Source organism: Arachis ipaensis, chromosome B1 (assembly GCF_059453495.1).
Source record: "Arachis ipaensis isolate K30076 ecotype BB chromosome B1, ASM5945349v1, whole genome shotgun sequence".
Classification (NCBI taxonomy): Eukaryota; Viridiplantae; Streptophyta; class Magnoliopsida; order Fabales; family Fabaceae; genus Arachis; species Arachis ipaensis.
In genome coordinates, this window is record NC_142436.1 from 125,735,117 (window position 1) to 125,753,468 (window position 18,352).

At 39.6% G+C, this 18,352-nt stretch overlaps 1 protein-coding gene across 1 annotated transcript; it reads left to right on the forward strand.

Annotated features, from left to right (window-relative positions):
• The first annotated feature begins 232 nt into the window (after positions 1-232).
• LOC148578270 (uncharacterized) lies at positions 233-1,427 on the forward strand. The gene is made up of 4 exons (XM_088502990.1): positions 233-309; positions 582-677; positions 1,159-1,199; positions 1,288-1,427. Exons 1-4 carry the CDS (start codon positions 233-235, stop codon positions 1,425-1,427), a joined length of 354 nt encoding a protein of 117 aa, XP_088359116.1.
• Positions 1,428-18,352: the final 16,925 nt, after the last annotated feature.

Below are 18,352 nucleotides of genomic sequence, written 5' to 3' on the forward strand. Positions count from 1 at the left end.
TGGTAAATTTGTCAGTAATAATTGAAGAGAATAAAAGAAAAATTGACGCTATCATTACGTCGGATTTAGGGGCGAAAAAATCCGATGGTAAGGTAATTAAATAAAACGTTTTGTTTTGGTCATAGACTGTGCGTTACCGGCATATTTTTTTTATGGTAAATCCACTACTGGTTGAATTTGAATTTTTTGCATATGGTCACATAATCAGAAGTGGGATGATCACCTTGCAATCATGGCTGTTGGTGTGGTTGATGGAAGTTTCGAAGCCATTTTCCAGACTCTTATGTCAGTTTGTCCTTCAAGATCAGCGTAAGTCCATTAAGTTAACATGGCATTCTTATAGTAGACTTTTTATGTTGTTCCCATTTTCCTTTAGGAAGGTCATATCTTCTTATTGGATGCTTTGCTTGAAAATCTAGGCCACAAAATAAAATAAAGATTCATTGTCTTCAAATAAGAATTGTAATAGGATAGGTCAGAGCCTATCGAAAAGTGCAATTTTATAAGCCATGATTACTGTTGCCATTTGCATTATGGTATTATTGAGTTTGTTTCTATGCCTATTATTTATTGACTCGTAGATGGGATCTCTATTTCTACAAAGGCAGCGTGGTTGAGCACGTAGATGGTCACACTAACATCGTTCACAAAGAGCTGTATAGGGATTGGTTGCCTTGGTAAGATTCAAACATGAAGCCTTCAATGCTGATTATGTATCACTACTTGTTTCAAGGCATTAATAATTTAATACCCTTATTTGGTGCCTTTAAAAATTCTACTAATCAACTAATAGTGTAAAGTTGTTTTACTCCATAAATTTATATATATGGCATACAGAATTGGAAATAAAAATATATAAAGTCAAAACCAATCTTTAAATGTGCTAGTGGGATTTTTCTTTTCCTTTTAACACAGAGTAATTACTTTTTTTTAGTGAACATCTTCACTTTTAGGCTTTTTGCATTGTCCATGTATGTTTATTTTAATTATTTGTGGATTTGTAAGAATAGTTGTCGTACTTCTTCATGATTAGTTGTTATTTTGTTTTGCATTGCAAATTTATTTTCATAAGGATTATGAGAAGTTGGATTGAATTACTTTATCTGCTTGTGGAATGGCACACCCTTGATATCATCACTTCCTCTTGATTGGTTGTAGCTGCCGTCTAGCCTCTGCAATATATGTAGAGAAAGAAAAAGGTCACTTTTTGTTGCTATCAGAAACTTTTCAACTTTCATATTTAAAATTATGTTTCATAAATGAGAATGTTTGGGTTATTGCTTGTAGTTCTTTTGGCAATGGCATATAGCTCGCTGTTCAATAGAGTGCAGTTCTTAGCAGATTCTTGGGCTGATTTTCTCTTTATGTCTATGTTTGTCTCTTTAATTTCCTTGTGTATAATTGGCAGTCTGTATATTCTTTCCTAATTTTTATTTTATATATAACATTTAAATGAATCTGTCAATGTGGTTCATTTACATTATCTGAATATTTTCTGCAAAAATTTTCCATTCAAGCAAGGAAAATGAAATGCACACTAGCTTCACTCATTGATATAATTAGTACAAGAGAAAGCACAAAAATAGGGTAACCCACATCTATGAATTCTTTTTATACATCAATTGTTGTCCTTTCTTTAATTATTTTTATTTATTAATGCTGATTAGAAGAGTTCAAGCTCAAATAGTTTTACCAGCAACTTGATGAATGATGAACTCATAAAATTATAAAGACTATATCTAATTTATTTTCTCATGTTGTATGGAAATTTCTATTCTTTGCAAGTAGTTATGTTATGGTTGCTTGTATTTGGTTAGCCATGTATACTCTCTTATTCTCTACTAAAAAATACCAAAGGAAATTCATATTTTGTGGTGTGGCAAACCTTTAATATCATGACATCTCTTAATTAGTTGGAGCTGCCTTTCCAGTCTTTGGAATGTTTTCTGAGAAAGAAAAAAGTCACTTTCTGTTGCTATTGAAAACTCATCAACCTTTATACTCTAAATTCTGTTTCATAGTTGAGAATATTTGGATATTGCTTGCAATTCTTGGAAATGGCATAGAGGGCTGGTTCATAGCAGATTCTTGGTTTACGCTTCTTATTAAGTCTGTATTGGCCTTTTCATTTTTTCTGTTTAAATTTTAAGTCCGTCCTTCCTAGTTTTTGGTTTATATCTAATATTTGTCTAACTGTTTGGAATTTCTTTTTATTTCAAAGATGTAACAACCCAAATTTTTATGCCAACACGATATTTTTCGAAAAATTTTATTTCTAGCAAATAATTTTATTTCGATGAGTTAACTTCGAGTTTCGAAGTAAAATAAACGATAATATAATTTTATTATTATATTATTAATTTATTTTACATGTTATAATTATAATAAAGCCTAGATATTATTATTATTATCATCATCATCATCATCATCATCATCATCATCATCATCATCATCATCATCATCATCATCATCATCATCATCAAGTCCGATATTAGCCGATATAAGTAATTATCGGTATTTCTTGATGAACTTAGAGTTGCTCATACTTCATCAAATATCTTTCATCCTTAAGTTACTAATGTCATTTATCACCATCACCTTTAATCACCTTCATTTCTTTCATTCATCACCGAATGAACTAAAAAAAAGAGAGAGAGGGAGACCGAGAGTGCTCTTGAAGAACCGTGACTTTCTATCAATTTTGGGCTTCGATTTCTTGTGATCCGTAACTCCAATAAAAAATCTAATCCGATAAAAGTGTTCGTATCTTTCTCCTCTACATGTTGGTGTTACTTTTGTTCGGTAGAAATTGACAGTGACGTAGCTCCTTTTCCCCTTGAGTTCGGCCAATTGGAGTTCTAGGAGGCACAGACGATTTCTGACTTTTTTTTCTTCGGCAGCTCGGTCAAAAGGCTTCTCCGGAGTTTTCGTTATTTTGATTTCGTATGGAAGTAGAATTTCAGTAAATTTTCACCGATTAAATTTATATTTGATATTGTAATTGATTATCAATTGAATTTGCTTGAGTTTATGTTGAATTTTTGTAAAATTTTGATAATTGGTGATTGATGATGGTTCAGCCAGGGAGGAGCAACCCAAAACGTGAGGCATTGAAGAAATTTAGTCTATTATAATGTTAAAAATTAAGTAAAATTTGATGAAATTTAAGTGGCTAAGTGATTATATAAAAGTTATGGCAAATCGGTAACCGTAAAACTCAAAAACGGATTAAGATTTAAATGAATATTTTAAAAAGAAAATAAGAGGGGTTTCGATTCTTTGTGAAGAAAATAAACAACCATGAAGAATTATTTTAGGGGAATATAAATGTATTTTTATGATTATATAAGTTTTTCGGATAATTTAGGTAATAAATAAAGTTCAGGGGTAAAACAGATATTTTATAAAAGCTCAGGGTTATTTTTATAAATATAAAACAAAGAGTTAAGGTTTCAATATAATACTATTAAATATTGAGATAAAAAATAAAATATTAAGGAGTTCGTGGTTTAGACAGTGATTAATAAAAGTTTGAAACTAAGGTTTTATAAAATAAGTTTTAAGAGTATTATAAATATGACGCGGGAGCAAATAGAGTTAGTAGGTTAATTATATTAGTTAATTGTAATAAGGGAATACAAGTCCCATATTATTTAGAATAGTGAACTTTGTGTTATGTATTAGTCCCACATCGTCCAAGTTATGAAGGTCCTTCCTTCTCCCACTAGTATAAATAACTCATGTACCTTGTATTTATGAAATAGAGTTGAGTTGAATATGATATAAGCTTGGTGCTTATTTTACTCTAGGCTCTCTTTAGAGTAAGAGGTCTAGTTTGTATCCTTGGCTTGACCAACCAAGGTAGGTTCATGGCTATTTTCACCATAATGGGGTTGCTAACCTCGCCAAAATTGGTGAATTTAAACTATGTCACCATAGTGGGATTGTTAACCTCGCCAAGATTGGTGACCCAAGCGACGTCCCGGCGTTAGTTTGGTATGGGAGCAAAGTCAGTTAGTAGGTTAATTATATTAGTTAATTGTAATAAAGGAATATAAGCCCCATATTGTTTAGAATAGTGAATTTTATGTTATGTATTAGTCTCACATTGTCCAAGTCATGAAGGTTTTTCCTTCCCTTACTAGTATAAATAAATCATGTACCATTTGTTTATGAAATGAAATTGAAGTTGATTTGAATATGAAATAAGCTGCGCGCTTATTTTCCTCTAGGCTCTTTGAGAGTAAGAGGTGCATCCTTGACTTGGACAACCAAGGTGGGTTCATGGTTATTTTTACCATAGTAGGATTGCTAACTGATGAGCGGATATTTTATATGCTTTTTGACATCATTTTCATTTAGTTTTTAGTAATTTTTATTTAGTTTTTATTAAGTTTTTATAGGTTTTAGTGTTAAATTCATATTTTTTAATTCTACTATGAGTCTTTGTATTTTTGCGCAATTTCAGGTATTTTCTGGCTGAAATTGAGGAGTTGTAGCAGAAGTCTGATTCAGAGACAGAGAAAGCACTGCAGATGTTGTCTGGATCTGACCTGCCTGCATTCGGAAGAGCTTTTCTGAAGCTATAGAACTCTAAATGGAGTGCTCTCAACAGTTATGGAAAGGTGACTTCCAGAGCTTTCCATCAATATAAAATAGTCCATACTTTACTTCGGATTAGAAGTCGCAAAACTGGCGTCCAATGCCAGCTTCATGCCCCCTTCCAGGCGTCCAGCGCCCAAAGAGCAGATCGCAGCATCCAAAGGCCCAGAGAGGACCCCCTAGCTAGCGTTCCACGCCCAAGAGACCTCATAGCACATGGATCTTATCAAAGCTCAGCCCAAACACTCACCAAGTAGGCCCCAGAAGTGGATTTTAGCACTAAATAGACTGTTTTACCCTTACTAGTCATTATTTTGGTATTTAAGGGATTTAATTCATGTAACACGCATACTTATCATACACCATTCAGCCCTATTTTCATTTTCATCATTGTTTTTTACTTTCAGTATGAGTTTCTAAACCTCCTTGCTGAGTTTTATGAATTAATAAAAGTATTACTGTTTCTTTTCAATCCGTGTTTGATCAATTCTAAGATGTATATTCATTCTTCAACATGATGAACATGGTGACCCGTGACAATCATCTTTGTTCTTCATACCAAGGGCACGTGCCTGATAACCACCCGTGTCTTCTTGGGTTCGTGTGAATACATGACTGGAAAGCATCGAACCGCCAGCTTGATTTTACATCTCTCAGACGGCTAATCTATGACTTCGTTGGGGACTCTCGAGACACCATTTTAGCCGAGGTATGGGGAGATTAGGGTCTCTGTGGTAGAGGCTAGAATCCAAAGGCGCAACATTCTCTGATCCGGAAGATCTGACCTTGTCTGTGGCATTTTGAGTAGGATCATTAAGGAGAATGGATGCATATTAACCCTGGTGTTCAGATCTGGAGGAGTATTGGCGGCTGCTCAAACCAGTGTCAATTACATACAGCTTGTCATTGAAGAAATCATTCACAATTGAAGAAGACAGTAAGACCAGAGTTAATCCAGAAGGACAAAGCAACTCCAAGCCTTAACCATCTAAGATTTAAGATTATCATTGTAAACATATCAACCTAGTTCAGATCTCATAAATCCAATAACTCTTCTATCCGCCTGACTAAGACCTGCAAGATAACCATAGCTTGCTTCAAACCACAATCCTCGTGGGATCGACCCTGACTCGCTCAGGTATTACTTGGACGACCCAGTGCACTTGTTGGTACAGTTGTACAAAGTGTGGGGATTCGTGCACCAAGTTTTTGGCACCGTTACCAGGGATTGTTTAGTTTGGATAAACTGCCGGATTGTCTTGCTCCCTAGATCAGCTTCTTGCCAATTGGCACAAAAAGCTTTCTTGTGGTTTCTCTTCCATCTTCTAAAATTTCATCCTCTCTTATTTACTCTTATCTACTATATCCAAGGTATTTTCCCTTTACTTATTTTATTTATTTTTATTTTTATTTTTTATCTTCTTCTTCTTTCTCTACTTCTGACTTTAAGGAGGAGCTTCTTGCCTATTGGAAGTCTCTTTCTTTTCTTTCTTTTTTCTTTTCTTCTTGTTTATGACTAGGAACATGGATAAAGAATCCCTCTTGACTCCTGATCCTGAACCTGAGAAGACTTTAAGGAGGCGTTTACAACAAGATAAAGCACAACACTCCGGAAGAGACCTTTCAGAATTTTTGAACAAGAAAAAGAGGATATGGCCGAACCACAGGAGGAGCCCAGAAAGGTCCTTAGTGACTTCACCATGCCTACCTCTGACTTTTATGGCAGAAGCATTGTTGTATCTGCCATTGGAGCTAACAATTTTGAGCTTAAGCCTCAGTTAGTCTCTCTTCTGCAGCAGAACTGCAAATTCCATGGACTTCCAATGGAAGATCCACATCAGTTCTTAGCAGAATTCTTACAGATCTGTGATATTGTAAAGACTAATGGAGTTAATCCTGAAGTCTACAAGCTGATGCTCTTTCCCTTTGCCTTAAGAGATAGAGCTAAGTTCTAGTTGGATGCCCAACCAAGAGAGAGTCTTGACTCTTGGGAAAAGCTTGTAAATGCTTTTCTGGCTAAGTTCTTTCCTCCTCAAAGGATGAGCAAGATTAGAGTAGAAGTTCAAACCTTCAGACAAAGAGAAGGTGAATCCCTCTATGAAGCTTGGGAAAGATACAAGCAACTGATCAGGAGATGTCCTTCTGACATGCTCTCAGAGTGGTCCCTCATAGGCGTGTTCTATGATGGCTTGTCTGAGATATCCAAGATTTTCTTGGATAGCTGTGTAGGTAGATCTCTCCACTTGAAGAAAACACCTGCAGAAGCAAGAGAGGTCATTAAGATGGTTGCAAACAACCAATTCATATACACCTTTGAGAGGAATCCTATAAACCATGGAGCTTCTCAGAAGAAAGAAGTTCATGAAGTTGAGACTCTGAATGCCATCCTGGCTCAAAATAAGATTTTGACCCAACAGGTCAACATGATCTCTCAACATCTCACTGGGATACAAACTGCACTTGGCAATAATCAGGAAGCTTCTCTTGAAGAAGAAGCCTATGATCCTGATCAACCCACCATGTAGGAGGTGAATTACATAGGAGAAGCTGATGGAAACACTTACAACCCTTTATGGAGAAATCATCCTAACCTCTCATGGAGGGATCAACCGAAACCTCAGCAAGGTTTCAGTCAAGGTGGTAGGAACCAGAATAGGTTCAACAATAGACCACCATTCCCATCTTCTCAAGGGAATATGGAGACTTTTAAGCAGAGCCTTTCTGACTTCGCCATTCCACTCTCCAGCCTCACTAAGACCACTCACAGTTTTATTAATGAAACAAGGTCATCCGTTAGAAACTTGGAGGTACAAGTTGGTCAACTAAGCAAGAGGATCCTTGAGATTCCTCCAGACACTCTTCCCAGTAGTACTGAAGTTAATCCTAGAGAAGAGTGCAAGGCCATAACCATGGAGATTGAGGCGGAATTGGAGGAGAATGGGAAGGCATTAAACACCAGTGAAGAAGCCTTCACTGGGCGTTCAACGCCCACCAGCCCAGGGAAGCTGGCGTTGAACGCCAGCACGGACATCCCTGCTGCGCGTTCAATGCCCAGAATGCTAGAGGGATTGGCGTTTAACGCCAGTTAGAGTGGACAGCAAGGGCGTTCAACGCCCAATAAGCTGACAGAGCTAGCCTTGAATGCCAACCTAAGCACACCCTTTGAGTGCCTGAATCCCACTGATAAACTACTATTTTATGGTTTATCTTGTGCTAATTTAAGTGGTTTTTATCAATTCTTTGCACACTTATTCATAAATTTGCATGGTTTTACAAATCCTTCCCAATTTTGTTCTATAATTGAAAACTTGCTTCCTAAGCCTTTAAATTATATTTTTAATTCCCCTTTATACCATTCGATGCCGTGATCCGTGCGTTAAGTGTTTTCAGGCTGTATAGGGCAGGAATGGCTTAAAGGATAGAGAGGAAGCTTGCAAAAATGGAAGGAACACAAGAAACAAAGAAGATGACCAGCGAGCATCGACACATAAGCATGGCTCACGCGTGCACGCGACTTGGAGCTTTTCACAGCGACGCGTATGCGTACCTGACGCGTACGCGTGACAAGCGAGATTGCACAGCGACGCGTGCGTGTAACTGACGCGTACGCGTGACATGCGAAGAGGACCATCGACGCGTACGCGTGACTGACGCGTACGCGTGACGTGTGCCACGTGCAGAAATCGCAGAAGATGCTAGGGGCGATTTTGGGCTGAGTTTGGACCCATTTTTCGGCCCAGAAACACAGACTAGAGCCAGGGACAAGTAGAGACTCAACACACATTCACTTTTACACATTTTTTAGTTTTAGTTTTGAATCTTAGAGAGAAAAAAATACTACTTCCTCTAGGGTTCTTCACATTCATAGATTTCTAGTTTGTTTCCTTATTCTCTTACTCTTTTAATCACCCATTTACCGTGTTCAGAATTACATATGGATATCTTTGATTTTGAAAAGTATTAATGCATGAATTATTTTTACATTTAATTTTATTATTGGCTTGAGTATCATCTTTCCTTAATTTATTATTTCAAAATTAGCTTTTATTAATTTAATTTTAGTTACCATGTCTCTTCTCTGTTCCCTTTACATGTCTGCGAAATTGGCATCCATGTCAATGGAGTAGGCTTTTAATTTGACCTTGGAGTTGATTAATAGGAGACTCTTGAGTTGGAATACTCAAGTGTTAATTTGTAATTGGAAGTTGTTGGCTAACTCTCTAGTCACTAACGCTAATCCTTCCATAGGAGAGGATTAGGACTTGTGAATCAGAGTTGGCTTAATTACTTGACTTTTCTTTATTCGGTAAAGGTTAACTAAGTAAAAACAATAACCTCTTACTATTACACTTGGAAAAATTCAACGAGGATAGAACTTCTGATTAATCTTCTCCTGGTCAAGGCTTCTTTATTTCAATTACACAAAATCTCTCATTAATTTTCATTGCTTTAATTTATGATCATTTATTTTTCTATTCTCCAACTTTAAAATTTCTCGAAAAATTCCTGACCAATAACTTACACTCTTTTTTCAACTCGTTGGGAGACGACCTGGAAATTCTACTCCCTGTAATTTATTCTTTAATTGTGACAACTCTTTCTAAATTGACAAGCGGAGTTTTCATTGGTTAAAAATTGTACTTGCAACGCTGTTCTTATTATAAATTCTTAATCGGTGAATTTTCGCCCGTCAATTTTTGGTGTCGTTGCCGGGGAGTTGCAACAGTGTGCTAAATTGTTGGTTGGTGTAAATATTTTTTAATTTTACATATTTGCATTTTATTTTATTTTATTACCATGAGCTGTATGTTTCTTTCATTGAATGACGCGTTAACTACTGATCCGAGCTTAGCCGCATTTGATCCTGAAATCGAAAGAACTATTTCACGTATTAGGCGAGCTCGGCGTCGGTTAGCCTCTGAGGGTGGTGAAGTGGTTACTACCAATTCACCAGTCTCATCTGAGGGCGAATCTGAAGCACCATTTGAGGAAGAAACAAGCTCCTCTTCCACTGATTCTATTGATTTACATACATGTAATATGGCGGAGCCTAGAAGGATTACTCTCTAGGAAGCAGGAGCTGCGGACTTTACACTGCAACCGTATCAAGTGCGTCACCCAAATCTAGCTGCAGATTTTGAACTGAGGACTGCGCTAATCAATCTACTGCATAGGTTTTATGGCCTACCTGCTCAAGAGCCTATCAAGCACCTCAGAGATTTTCAAACAGCCTGCTCAACTACTAGGCGCCATGGTGCAGATGAGACTACTATTTGGCTATATGCCTTTTTGTTTTCTCTTGAGGGAAAGGCAAGAGAGTGGTTCTACACTCAACCTGAAGAAGTTGTTACTAATTGGGATCTTCTCAGAAGGGAATTCCTAGACAAATACTTTCCAGCTGAAGTTACAAATAGACTAAGGAAAGAAATTTTCTGCATTATCCAAGGCGAATCGGAGACTCTTTATGAGTATTGGGAATGCTTCAAGAATCTCCTAGACTCATGTCCCCACCACAAGATTGACCAGTTGGTGTTGATTAGCTATTTCACACAAGGCATGAAGCCTCAAGACAAGACTATATTAGATGCTGCGAGTAATGGCTCTCTGACTAAGTACAAGACAGTGACATAAGCGCGGCAACTGATCGCCGATCTAGCTGAGTCTACCCAGAATGCCAGGCACAGGAACAACCATCCCAAGGTTATTGCAGAGGTTTCCTATTGAGACTGCTGCTCTCACAAAGACCCTGGGAGAGATGACCAACATACTGAAGCAGCTATAGTTGAATCAACATCAACCTCAGCCTCCTCCACAACAATAGTGTCAACAGTTGGTCCCTCAGAGAGTGTGTGGAATATGTGCCTGCTATTCCTATTACACTGATTAATGTCCACAACTCCAACAACAAGAAGACAACACCTTGGCAGCTACTAGCAACTACTATAACCGCCCGAATAAAGGGAATTATCAACACGGCAGTAATTATAACCAAGGTGGGAGCTATAATCAAGGTTGGCAAGATAACTCCAACCAAGGCTAGAGAGACAATTCCAACCAAAGGTAGAGAGATAATTCCAACCAAGGATGGAGGGACAACTACAACCAAGGAGGCAGAGACAACAGCGGAAATCAGAGGTGGAACAACAACAACAATCAGCAGAACTGGTATCAACAGAACCAAGGCCAGACTTACCGAGCACCTCACTAAAGGCAATCCCAAGCGCCTCAGAACAACCAGTAGCAAGCCTCTCATATTACTTACCCCTCTCTCTTTCTATGATGAGATGCTTCGCTCTATTACGCAAGGACAAAGAGACATTCATAATACACTTAATTCTACTATAAACGGTCTTAACTCCACTCTACAAGCACTCATATCTCGCTTGGAACCACCCTCCACTACCAACATTCAACCTTCAAACTCCAGTGCACTACCTTCTCAACCTTTATCCAACCCCAAAGGTAGAATCAATGCCATTACTTTGAGGCCCGGAACCACACTACAAGAGAGGAGTCATGAGAAGCCAGGCCCAAAAGAAGACATTCAAGTTGAAGACACTGTTGAGGTAGAGGATGTTGAAGAAGAGGGGGAAGTACAAGACATGGATGAAGAAGAAGTGGCTCAACTAAGGAATGGAGCACCAAAAGAAGATGAAGTTACAAGAGAAGCCATTCCCATTCTTTTTTCACACATTGCTAGGAAATCCAGAAAGCAGATGGAGCTAGACCCCAAGATGGTGGAGATCTTCAAAAAGGTTGAGGTAACTATTCCCTTTTTTGATGCCATTCGCTAGGTACCTAAGTATGCTAAGTTTCTAAAGGATTTATGCATGAATAAAGATAAAATACATGATTTAGAAACTATTCCCCTAGGTAGCTCTATTTCTGCTTTAATGGGTGCTGTACCGAAAAAATGTAGTGATCCGGGTCCATACATGGTTACTATTACTATTGAGGGTGTACAATTTTTTGACTACATGTGTGATTTGGGTGCATGTGTTAGTATTATGCCATTATCTGTATATGATGCCTTAAGGCTCCCTCCCTTAAAAAGGTCGGCAGCACGTTTTGTTTTGGCAGATAAAAGCATAATCTCGGTGGTTGGAATTGCTGAGGATGTACTGGTAAGTATTAAGGGGCTAACATTCCCTATTGACTTCTACATTTTGGAGATGCCCCCTAATGACTCAGGAAGACCATCATCCATCCTGCTTGGAAGGCCATTTCTGAAGACTTTAAGGTTCAAATTAGATGCCTTCTCAGGAACTTACTCTTTTGAGATAGATGGCAGAGCAGTGAGCTTCAACCTGGATGAAGCCATGAAGCACCCTCCAGAAGATCACTCCATCTTCCAGTGTGACACCATTGATAAGACTGTAGCCGCAGTTCACCAAGAAGAAGTAGAAGAGATGCACATGGAGCAAGGTGCAAGTGTGGGGAAACCCCCTGAGCTTACTAAAGATACCTTGCCACCATCACTAGCTCCAGATGATCAAGTGCCTAGCCATGAGCAGAAAATGGAGTTGAAGCCCCTTCCACCCCACCTCAAGTATGCTTACTTTGAGGATCATCAGAAGCTCCCAGTTATCATTACAAGGGAACTCACTTTCCAACAGGAGGAGCAATTGCTTAGTGTGTTGTGAAGACACAAGAAAGCTATTGGGTGGAGCTTGGCAGATATAGTAGGCATCAGCCCTCAAGTTTGTGAGCACCGTATATTTTTAGAAGAGGGAGCAAGGCCTGTCCGTCAACCTCAAAGGCAGTTGAACCCCACCATCTTGGAAGTTGTCAAGAAGGGAGTGACTAGACTGCTTGAAGCTGACATCATCTACCCCATCTCAGATAGTGAATAGGTTAGCCCAGTACAGGTGGTACCAAATAAGTCTGGAGTCACAACAGTGAGGAATGAGCATGGAGAGCTCCTGATAACTAGAGTGTAGAACTCCTGGCGGGTGTGCATTGATTACAGGCGCCTCAACCAGGCTACTCGCAAGGATCACTACCCACTCCCTTCATCGATCAAATGCTTGATCATTTGTCAGGTAAATCACACTACTATTTTCTAGATGGTTACACTGGCTATTTTCAAATTCATATAGCTCCTGAAAATTAGGAGAAAAATACTTTTACATGTCCCTTTGGAACGTATGCATACAAGAGGATGCCTTTTGGTTATGTAATGCACCGGCTACTTTCCAAAGGTGCATGATGAGTGTTTTCTCAGATCTTATTGAGAACTGTATGGAAGTTTTCATGGATGACTTTAGTGTGTATGGTGATTCGTTTAACCTTTGCTTGGATAGTTTAGCTAAAGTATTAGACAGGTGTGTTAGTTCAAACCTTGTATTAAATTTTGAAAAATGTCATTTTATGGTAAAACAAGGTATTGTTCTAGGACATGTTATTTTTAATACTGGTATTTCTGTAGATCCAGCAAAGGTAGATGTAATTTCTGGTTTACCTTACCCTTCCTCCGTGAGGGAAGTCCGTTCGTTCCTTAGTCATGCAGGTTTCTACCGGAGATTTATCAAGCACTTCAGTAAGGTAGCATTGCCTTTATCCCGACTGCTGCAGAAGGATGTTGAGTTTGAGCTGAGTGAGGACTGCATGGAAGCATTTGATACGCTGATGATCGCCTTGACTCAAGCTCCGATTGTGAGAGGGTCTGACTGGAGCCAGCCATTTGAGATTATATGTGACGCCTCCAACCATGCAGTAGGAGCGGCGCTGGCTCAGCGCGAAGGTAAAGACCCTTTTATAATTGCTTATGCTTCTAAGATCTTAGACGCTACTCAGTCTAATTATACTACCACTGAAAAAGAGCTTCTGTCTATTGTTTTTGCTCTGGATAAATTCCGAGCCTATTTACTTGGTATTAAGGTGGTAGTATACTCAGACCATGCAGCTCTAAAATCTTTGTTAGCTAAAAAAGAGTCCAAACCAAGGTTAATATGTTGGATATTGTTGCTGCAAGAATTTGATTTAGAAATCAAAGATAGGAGTGGTTCCCAGAATTTAGTGGCAGACCACTTGAGTCGCCTAGAGCACATTAAGAATTACTCCACTCCTATCAATGATGATTTTTGATTTGATAGCTTGCACGCAATATCTGAGGTAGTTCCTTGGTATTCACCTATAGCTAATTATCTGGTCAGTCATACCTTCCCTCCTAATTTTACTAAGCATCAAAGGGACAAGCTGAAAAGTGAGTCCAAATATTATAAATGGGATGACCCATATTTATGGAGGTATGGTGCTGACCAAATAATTAGAAGGTGCATGCCACAATCAGAATTCTAGTCCATTTTAGAGGCCTGCCACTCTTCTGAGAGTGGTGGACATTTTGGTCCTCAAAGAACAGCTAGAAAAATTTTAGATTGTGGATTCTGGTGGCCCACTCTTTTTAAGGATGCTACTGCCTTCTGTAAATCTTGTTCCCCATGCCAAAGGTTTGGGAATATATCCAAGAGGGATGAGTTGCCCCAACAGCTTATGTTATTCTGTGAAATTTTTTATGATTGGGGCATTGACTTCATGGGTGCATTTCCAAACTCTAGTGGTTTCTTATATATATTGTTAGCTGTTGATTATGTTTCTAAATGGGTGGCAACAATTCCTACCGTACTGATGATGCTAACGTTGTTGTCTCTTTTGTTAGAAATTATATTATCTGTCGCTTTGGATCACCACGAGCAATCATGAGTGATCAAGGCACTCATTTTTGTAACAGGAGATTAACAGGTCTATTGAAGAAACATGGCATCATTCACAAGGTAGCAACAGCTTACCATCCCCAGACCAATGGGCAAGCCGAGGTATCTAACAGGGAGATAAAGCGCATACTAGAGAAGATTGTCAAGCCTCAAAAGAAGGACTGGAGCACCAGACTTGTAGATGTGCTTTGGGCTTATCGGACAGCGTACAAGACACCCATCGGGATGAGTCCCTTCCGCCTAGTCTACGAAAAGGCTTGTCACCTCCCAGTGGAGGTAGAACACAAGGCTTTCTGTGCTGTAAGGGAATGCAACATGGGATTTGAGAAAGTCGGTACTAAAAGGAAGCTGCAACTAGCAGAACTGGAGAACCTTCGACTCGAAGCATATGACAACTCCAGGCTATACAAAGAGAGGGTGAAGGCTGTGCATGACAAGCATATCAAGAGAAGAGAGTTCAGACCTAGGGAGCTAGTTCTCCTTTACAACTCAAGGCTGCGGCTCATACCAGGAAAGCTGAGATCTAGGTGGGAAGGTCCCTATAGAGTAGAGAAGGCAGAACCATACAGAGTCTTCCACCTGAGTCATCCTTGAAGCTCCAAATTCATCAAAGTCAAATGGACACCGCTTGAAGCTGTATCATGGTGAGAAAATGAAGGACAATAAAGAGCTGGAGGTATTCCTCTTGGAGGATCCACCAACAGAAGCAAACTGAGCTTGTGGACCGTCCAACTTAAGGACGTAAAAGCAAAGTGCTAGGTGGGACACAACTCACCATGGTATGATCGTTACTTTTTATTCTTAGTTTTATTTTATTTTATTTTTATCAGTGTTCATTCATAATTTCTCCATCATCACCTGCATTCTGTATATAAAAAAAACGCATTCGACGCGCAAGCGTCTAGGACGCGTACGCGTAATATGTGAATGCGAAACTATTAGGAAGTGAACAGAAAGTTGCGCAGGAGTGGAGAAGGAATCGTGCTTTACTCACAAGCACGCCTACGCGTATACGTACATCATGCGTACGCGTCACCTGCAACCTCGGCACTCCATGTGTACGTGTCCAAAACGCCACGCGTGGATATGGCGATCGGCGTAAATAGCGTGCTGAACAGAGAGTTGTGATGGTTTGGGGCTGGAACTGTGCTAGAGCCACAAACCCGATCACGCATACGCGTCTCTGACGCGTGCGCGTCATTTTCACTTAATGGCCATCCACGCGTGCGCGTGCCTGACGCGCACGCGTCGTATGCAATTTTGGCCTCCAGCCCAGACTGAACAGAGAGTTGTGCGTGTGCAGGGCTGGTCTCGCGTGATTGGCACAACCAATATCACGCGTATGTGTCCTAGACGCTCACGCGTCGCTTAAAACTTACGTGACCCAAGCGTACACATGCGGTACGTGCACGCGTCGAATGCGCCGCATGGTTAAACCAGTACGCCGCCCAGATTTCAATCATTCCCTCCCCAAATCCTAATTCTTTTTCAATCTTAATTCTCCCTTATTTCTTCCTCCTTCTTTCTTCCTTATTACTTCTTACTATCCACTACTTTCTTCTTCCGTTTTTCATCTTTTACCTTAGGTTCTTTTCTTCCTCTTCTCTACTCTTTCATTCTTCTTTTAATTATTTTTTTCTCCTCAATTTTATATTAGCTTAGTTATTTATGTTTTCTCCTTCATTCCTTTCTCATACATTTTTATGTTGGTGTTGGAGTTTTATTTGAGTATTCCTTTATTATCTTTACGCTTGTGGATATTATGAGGAGTAATCTGACAATTGACATTTAATTTTGGCTCTCATATACACTTGGATCCATTGTTCTAATTTCTATTTTAACTTGCACACCAAGTGTTTGTGAAAAAGCTCTCCTGGCATTTTGAATCCTATTTTATTTTACTCTTACACTTTAATGCCTCTTTTTCACAACACTTGTAATCCACATATATTTGAGATTATCATTCCCAATTGTCATCATACGAGTGCTCTTTAATTTGGCACATTTAATAATTGATGCTTGAGTTATGCTTCTCATGCCTATTACTTACATGCTTTTACCCCCTTGCATCTAATTATTATGAATTGCCTTTTTGCTCTTAATTTAGGTCTTACCTACATGTTGTAGCTACCATGTATTTAAACTATTATCTTTTCTTTGGCATTCATTATCACTTGGGATTTCTTCTTTCTGGTTTTTAGTTATCTATATTTACCATTCTTCCTCTTTTTTTCTTACTTAGGCATGGGTACCAAGAAAGGAAAAGAGAAGGCCACTGACAAGACACCAGCAAGGAGAGGAACCAAGAGAACACCAGCTAAGGTACCACCATCTACCAGTGTCAAGCCGCTAACAAAGCGGATGAAGAGAATCATTAAAGTTGATGAAGCGGAGAAAGCTTTTCCCACACGGGACTCCACACTGTTCACTAACCGTTACTGCGAGCAGATGTTCCCCATCCTAGCTGAGAGGAACTACAATAATGAGCATCTACTCCTTGTCCCAATACATTTTGTTGATTTTGTGGAGCCCCGCATCGAGAGGAAACAGTGGGGAATTTTTAGGAGGCAGCCACGAGAGGCTAACCTATCATGGGTAGTTGAATTCTACTCCAACTTCCACTCGCCTACTCTGCAGTCTGTCTATGTTCATCAACAGCAAGTTCCTGTCTCCGAGAGTGCCATACAGAGAGTGCTGGATCTTCTACCCAACCCAGAGGGATTGGATGCATATCAAGAGGCCTCTCTTAAGCGCCAGATGTATCAGTTCGACTAGGATAGCGTCCTTGGAGTTATAGCCCAACCTGGCCGCACCTGGATCTATGGGCAGCACCGGTCTAAACCCAAGAGCATCTCAGCCCAGTCATTCACCTTGGAGGCTTGTGTGTGGGCACAGATTATGTCCCACTATACCTTTTTGAGCACTCACGAGTCCACCTTCACAGTGGACATGGCTGTTCTCATCTGGTGCATCCTGACAGAGCAACCTCTCAACCTCCCGCGACTCATCGGGCAGGCAATGGGACATGTAAGATTGCAGGTAACCTGCCTTTCCCTGCTTTGGTTTCAGATTTAGTCTCTGCAGTAGGTGTGTCCTATCGGGCAGGAGACACAAAGGTCATGATCCCTAGGGCCGACTAGTATGTCCTGAATGGCAAGTACATCAGACCACCAGTTCCCTCTGCAAGTTGGCCTTCAGGCCCATCTTTGGATACTCCTCCTTCTTCTACTCCACCATCATCCATACCACAAGCACCATCCACCCATCAGATGTTTCTTCAGATCCTTGAGAGGTTCGACCGGAAAGACCGACGGATGGAGCAAATGGAGCACCGTAACAAGCACCGATACAACTATCTGAAGGAGCTAATCGTTGGTACCCACCCACCTCCGGAACGGAAGGACACTCCAGACTCCCCTTCACCTAGTAGCACAGGGAGCCATGGCAAGCCAGACAGCGGAGGCGATGCTTCCAGCCCTACCTTGCTCCTTACTGATGGCACGGAGGACTGTGCCAAGACTTAAGTGTGGGGAGGTCAGTCCATGACTTTCGGAGGTAATCTTTCTCTCTTAACATAAATATTTTAGTTTTTCTTTTGTTAGATAGGATAGATTGCATGATAATAACTGCTTGCATGAATGTTCTGCTTGGTTAAAGTAATGAGTTTCTTTTTAAGACCCTATTTTATAATATTTCACTAATTTAAATTGAAAATTTGTGTTAAACTTGTTTGAAGATTGTAATTTGAAACAAGGTTTTTGAGCTAAGAACACACAACCTGTGAGATTTTGAGCTTAATTATAAGGTTACATTATTTAACCATAAATTTGATTCTTGTGTGTTTTCTCCTCTATGATTGCAATTTATAGTTTGTTCCATTCTATATGTCCATTGTTTAGTGCAATTGCATGCATACATATGATTGAGGCCGTCATTTGTTATTAGCTAACTTATCCCAAATAGCTACCACTTCAATTACATTTGGTTGCCACTTTGAACCTTTTAATCTCCGTTTATTCTTTATATTATCACATCAC

Coding starts and splice junctions, on each gene's coding strand:
- LOC148578270 (XM_088502990.1), top strand. CDS start 233: ATGGCTGTTGGTGTGGTTGATGGAAGTTTCGAAGCCATTTTCCAGACT. Junction 310..581: donor GTTTGTCCTTCAAGATCAGC/GTAAGTCCATTA, acceptor ATTGACTCGTAG/ATGGGATCTCTATTTCTACA. Junction 1,200..1,287: donor ATATGTAGAGAAAGAAAAAG/GTCACTTTTTGT, acceptor TATTGCTTGTAG/TTCTTTTGGCAATGGCATAT.